At 46.0% G+C, this 5,748-nt stretch overlaps 1 gene segment (V, D, J or C); it reads left to right on the top strand.

Annotated features, from left to right (window-relative positions):
- The first annotated feature begins 259 nt into the window (after positions 1 to 259).
- The window catches only part of LOC139571060 (immunoglobulin lambda-1 light chain-like), a 58,138-nt gene continuing 52,649 nt past the window's right edge, over positions 260 to 5,748 (top strand). The window contains 2 exon segments of the C gene segment in view: positions 260 to 314; positions 408 to 733. Of these exon segments, the coding sequence occupies positions 275 to 314; positions 408 to 733 (366 nt within the window).

A 5,748-nucleotide genomic window follows, 5' to 3' on the forward strand; every position in this document is an offset into this window, starting at 1 on the left:
CCAGTTATGGTTTGATGGAGGTAGAATATGAGTCAGTGATAAAGACAGGGCTTCATGTAGAGCAACGAGAGTAGCTGGTGATTGGTTAACTGCAAAGTCCCCTCCCTCTGTTCCTCCCTGGCTTGGTGATTGGTTAACTGTAGAGACCCCTCCCTCTAGTCCTCCCTGTCTGTCTCCTTATAGGTGGGTTCTGCAGCCTCTCCTCTCCTCACACTCCAACCCTGCTCATCTCTCAGCTGGACAGTAAGGGCCGTTCACACCACACACTGACAACATGCTGGGGACACTCTGCACTCTCATCACTGCTCTAACATGTAAGGAGTCTGACTTCCTGGAGGTTTAACTTCCTGTTTTATTATTAATGAGTCTGTATGCTTCTCTTTACTACATGTCATCTTATTTCCCAGGTGTCAGTGGTGTGACTGTGGTGACACAGAAGCCTCCTGTTGTGACAGTGAGGAAAGGAGACACGGCCACTCTGGACTGTAACCTGGGGACTGTTCAAGATAGTGGTGCTAATTGGTATAAACAGGTTCCAGGAGGAGTTCCTCAGTATGTGATAAGGTTCTACCATGGTAATAGTGCTCCTACCTATGGCTCTGGTTTCTCCTCTCCTAAATTCACATCTAATCATCAGTCTAAATCAGATTATCGTTTGATTATTAATTCTGTGGAGGAGACAGACTCAGCAGTGTATTACTGTCAGACATATGACAGCTCTGTTAAAGAGTACGTATCACAGTGATATACACCATGACAAAAACCTCCTCACCAAACACACTCACTTCTGCTTTCAGATGTTCTGAATATAGACACTAACTGAATGTCAAGTCATCCTGAACCAGTGTGTCTGCAGTAGGAGAACATTCCATGTTGTGTTTTACACAAAACCCTTCACACATTTACTAGAATGTTGTCATTAACAATTACACCTAGTTGTCACAAAGCATGAATGATAAAGTGATATTCCAGAAGGTTCAGTCCTAACAGAAGACTCCATGTATCAGACAACCTCCATGATAGTCAGTCCCCTGGTTTACAGTAGAGACATATTACATCAACAGTCATTTAGTGATCTACTGTTAGTTCAGAACCCCACTATCAGGTCCAGATAATATTATTATTATGGTATTATCTATATTACGACATGCTGATTTTAAGAAAACTTACCAACATAACTCACATGAAACTAAATACTGCTCTTTTCAGTGTAACCAAAATGATCCCATATGGTTTCTGTTAGTCCAATATAATATATATATATTTTTGATAGTTGAATAGTTACAGTAATATAAATTCATCAGAAGTCCATCATTACAGAAGCTGATAGGGTGAGATATAGAGGCTCCTCCCTCTGGTCCTCCCTGTCTGTCTCCTTATAGGTGGGTCCTGCAGCCTCTCCTCTCCTCACACTCCAACCCTGCTCATCTCTCAGCTGGACAGTAAGGGCCATTCACACCACACACTGACAACATGCTGGGGACACTCTGCACTCTCATCACTGCTCTAACATGTATGGAGTCTGACTTCCTGGAGGTTTTATTTCCTGTTTTATTAATAATGAGTCTGTATGTTTCTCTTTACTACATGTCATCTTCTTATTTCCCAGGTGTCAGTGGTGTGACTGTGAATAGAGACGGCCACTCTGGACTGTAACCTAGGGACTGTTGATAGTAGAGACGGGCACTCTGGACTGTAACCTGGGGACTGTTGATGATAGAGACAGACACTCTGGACTGTAACCTGGGGACTGTTGATAGTAGAGACGGGCACTCTGGACTGTAACCTGGGGACTGTTGATGATAGAGACAGACACTCTGGACTGTAACCTGGGGACTGTAGATGATAGAGACGGACACTCTGGACTGTAACCTGGGGACTGTTGATAGTAGAGAAGGCCTCTCTGGACTGTAACCTGGGGACTGTTGATAATAGAGACAGACACTCTGGACTGTAACCTGGAGACTGTTTATAATAGAGACGGCCACTCTGGACTGTAACCTGGGGACTGTTGATAATAGAGACGGACACTCCGGACTGTAACCTGGGGACTGTTGATAATAGAGACGGACACTCTGGACTGTAACCTGGGGACTGTTGATAGTAGAGACGGCCACTCTGGACTGTAACCTGGAGACTGTTGATAATAGAGAAGGCCACTCTGGACTGTAACCTGGGGAGGACTGATGATGATAGAGACGACCACTCTGGACTGTAACCTGGGGACTGTTGATAGTAGAGACGGCCACTCTGGACTGTAACCTGGGGACTGTTGATAATAGAGACGGCCACTCTGGACTGTAACCAGGGGACTGTTGATAGTAGAGACATCCACTCTGGACTGTAACCTGGGGACTGTTGATAATAGAGACAGACACTCTGGACTGTAACCTGGGGACTGTTGATGATAGAGACGGACACTATGGACTTTAACCTGGGGACTGTTGATAATAGAGACGGCCAATCTGGACTGTAACCTGGGGACTGTTGATAATAGACACGGACACTCTGGACTGTAACCTGGTTTACTGTTGATAGTAGAGACGGACACTCTGGACTGTAACCTGGGGACTGTTGATGATAGAGACGGACACTATGGACTTTAACCTGGGGACTGTTGATAATAGAGACGGACACTATGGACTTTAACCTGGGGACTGTTGATAATAGAGACGGCCACTCTGGACTGTAACCTGGGGACTGTTGATGATAGAGACGGCCACTCTGAACTGTAACCTGGGGACTGTTGATAATAGAGACGGCCACTCTGGAATGTAACCTGGGGACTGTTGATAATAGAGACGGCCACTCTGGACTGTAACCTGGGGACTGTTGACAATAGAGACGGCCACTATGGACTGTAACCTGGGGACTGTTGATAATAGAGACGGCCACTCTGGACTGTAACCTGGGGACTGTTGATGATAGAGACGGACACTCTGGACTGTAACCTGGGGACTGTTGATAATAGAGACGGCCACTCTGGACTGTAACCTGGGGACTGTTGATGATAGAGACGGTCACTCTGGACTGTAACCTGGGGACTGTTGACAATAGAGACGGCCACTATGGACTGTAACCTGGGGACTGTTGATAATAGAGACGGCCACTCTGGACTGTAACCTGGGGACTGTTGATGATAGAGACGGACACTCTGGACTGTAACCTGGGGACTGTTGATAATAGAGACGGCCACTCTGGACTGTAACCTGGGGACTGTTGATGATAGAGACGGACACTCTGGACTGTAACCTGGGGACTGTTGATGATAGAGACGGACACTCTGGACTGTAACCTGGGGACTGTTGATAGTAGAGAAGGCCACTCTGGACTGTAACCTGGGGACTGTTGATAATAGAGATGACCACTCTGGACTGTAACCTGGGGACTGTTGATAATAGAGACGGCCACTCTGGACTGTAACCTGGGGTCTGTTGATAATAGAGACGGCCACTATGGACTGTAACCTGGGGACTGTTGATAATAGAGAAGGCCACTCTGGACTGTAACCTGGGGTCTGTTGATAATAGAGACGGCCACTATGGACTGTAACCTGGGGACTGTTGATAATAGAGACGGCCACTCTGGACTGTAACCTGGGGACTGTTGATAATAGAGATGACCACTCTGGACTGTAACCTGGGGACTGTTGATAAAAGAGACGGCCACTCTGGACTGTAACCTGGGGACTGTTGATAATAGAGATGACCACTCTGGACTGTAACCTGGGGACTGTTGATAAAAGAGACGGCCACTCTGGACTGTAACCTGGGGACTGTTGATAATAGAGATGGCCACTATGGACTGTAACCTGGGGACTGTTGATAATAGAGACGGACACTCTGGACTGTAACCTGGGGACTGTTGATAATAGAGATGACCACTCTGGACTGTAACCTGGGGACTGTTGATAAAAGAGACGGCCACTCTGGACTGTAACCTGGGGACTGTTGATAATAGAGACGGTCACTATGGACTGTAACCTGGGGACTGTTGATAAAAGAGACGGCCACTCTGGACTGTAACCTGGGGACTGTTGATAATAGAGACGGACACTCTGGACCGTAACCTGGGGACTGTTGATAATAGAGATGACCACTATGGACTGTAACCTGGGGACTGTTGATGATATTGCTGGTTGGTATAAAAAGGTTCCAGGAGGAGTCCCTCAGTACGTGTTAAGGTGGTACCACACTGGTTGGAGCTCTGTAGAATATGGTTCTGGTTTCTCCTCTCATAAATGTACATTTAATCATCAGTCTAAATCAGATTATTGTTTGATTATTAACAATGTGGAGTAGACAGACTCAGTGGTGTATTATTGTCAGACACATGATGGCAATGAGAACATATCACAGTGATATACACCATGAGAAAAACCTCCCCAAATACACTCACTTCTGCTTCATTCGTGGCAGTGGGGTGAACTCTAAGAAACATCAGTTGGTCAGTGATTATTATAACAATATATACATGACACAATGGGAGATCTGGAAATGGAAGAACCATCCATTCCTACATGTCAACAAGATTATAAGAAGACATTGTCTGAAAGGAAACTGATTTTGTCTGTCTTGTTATGATCATCATCATCATCACCATCAGGTCAAAACTGCATCATATGGATATTGCTGATGGATTCAGAAGGACCAGACACCAACAGCAGAATATGATGTTACACAAGAAAAGGAACTCTAGAAAAGCCTGAGATGTTTGTAGTAGTGAAGCTCTGTCTGAATGGGATGTTTCAGTTCCTGTCCTCTCAGTAGAGAGAGTGAAGCTCTGTCTGAATGGGATGTTTCAGTTCCTGTCCTCTCAGTAGAGAGAGTGAAGCTCTGTCTGAATGGGATGTTTCAGTTCCTGTCCTCTCAGTAGAGAGAGTGAAGCTCTGTCTGAATGGATGTTTCAGTTCCTGTCCTCTCAGTAGAGAGAGTGAAGCTCTGTCTGAATGGGATGTTTCAGTTCCTGTCCTCTCAGTAGAGAGAGTGAAGCTCTGTCTGAATGGATGTTTCAGTTCCTGTCCTCTCAGTAGAGAGGGTGAAGCTCTGTCTGAATGGGATGTTTCAGTTCCTGTCCTCTCAGTAGAGAGGGTGAAGCTCTGTCTGAATGGATGTTTCAGTTCCTGTCCTCTCAGTAGAGAGGGTGAAGCTCCGTCTGAATGGGATGTTTCAGTTCCTGTCCTCTCAGTAGAGAGGGTGAAGCTCTGTCTGAATGGATGTTTCAGTTCCTGTCCTCTCAGTAGAGAGGGTGAAGCTCTGTCTGAATGGGATGTTTCAGTTCCTGTCCTCTCAGTAGAGAGGGTGAAGCTCTGTCTGAATGGATGTTTCAGTTCCTGTCCTCTCAGTAGAGAGAGTGAAGCTCTGTCTGAATGGGATGTTTCAGTTCCTGTCCTCTCAGTAGAGAGAGTGAAGCTCTGTCTGAATGGGATGTTTCAGTTCCTGTCCTCTCAGTAGAGAGAGTGAAGCTCTGTCTGAATGGGATGTTTCAGTTCCTGTCCTCTCAGTAGAGAGAGTGAAGCTCTGTCTGAATGGGATGTTTCAGTTCCTGTCCTCTCAGTAGAGAGAGTGAAGCTCTGTCTGAATGGGATGTTTCAGTTCCTGTCCTCTCAGTAGAGAGAGTGAAGCTCTGTCTAAATGGGATGTTTCAGTTCCTGTCCTCTCAGTAGAGAGAGTGAAGCTCTGTCTGAATGGGATGTTTCAGTTCCTGTCCTCTCAGTAGAGAGAGTGAAGCTTTGTCTGAATGGGATGT

The sequence above is a fragment of the Salvelinus alpinus genome, chromosome 1, assembly GCF_045679555.1.
Source record: "Salvelinus alpinus chromosome 1, SLU_Salpinus.1, whole genome shotgun sequence".
Taxonomy (NCBI): Eukaryota; Metazoa; Chordata; class Actinopteri; order Salmoniformes; family Salmonidae; genus Salvelinus; species Salvelinus alpinus.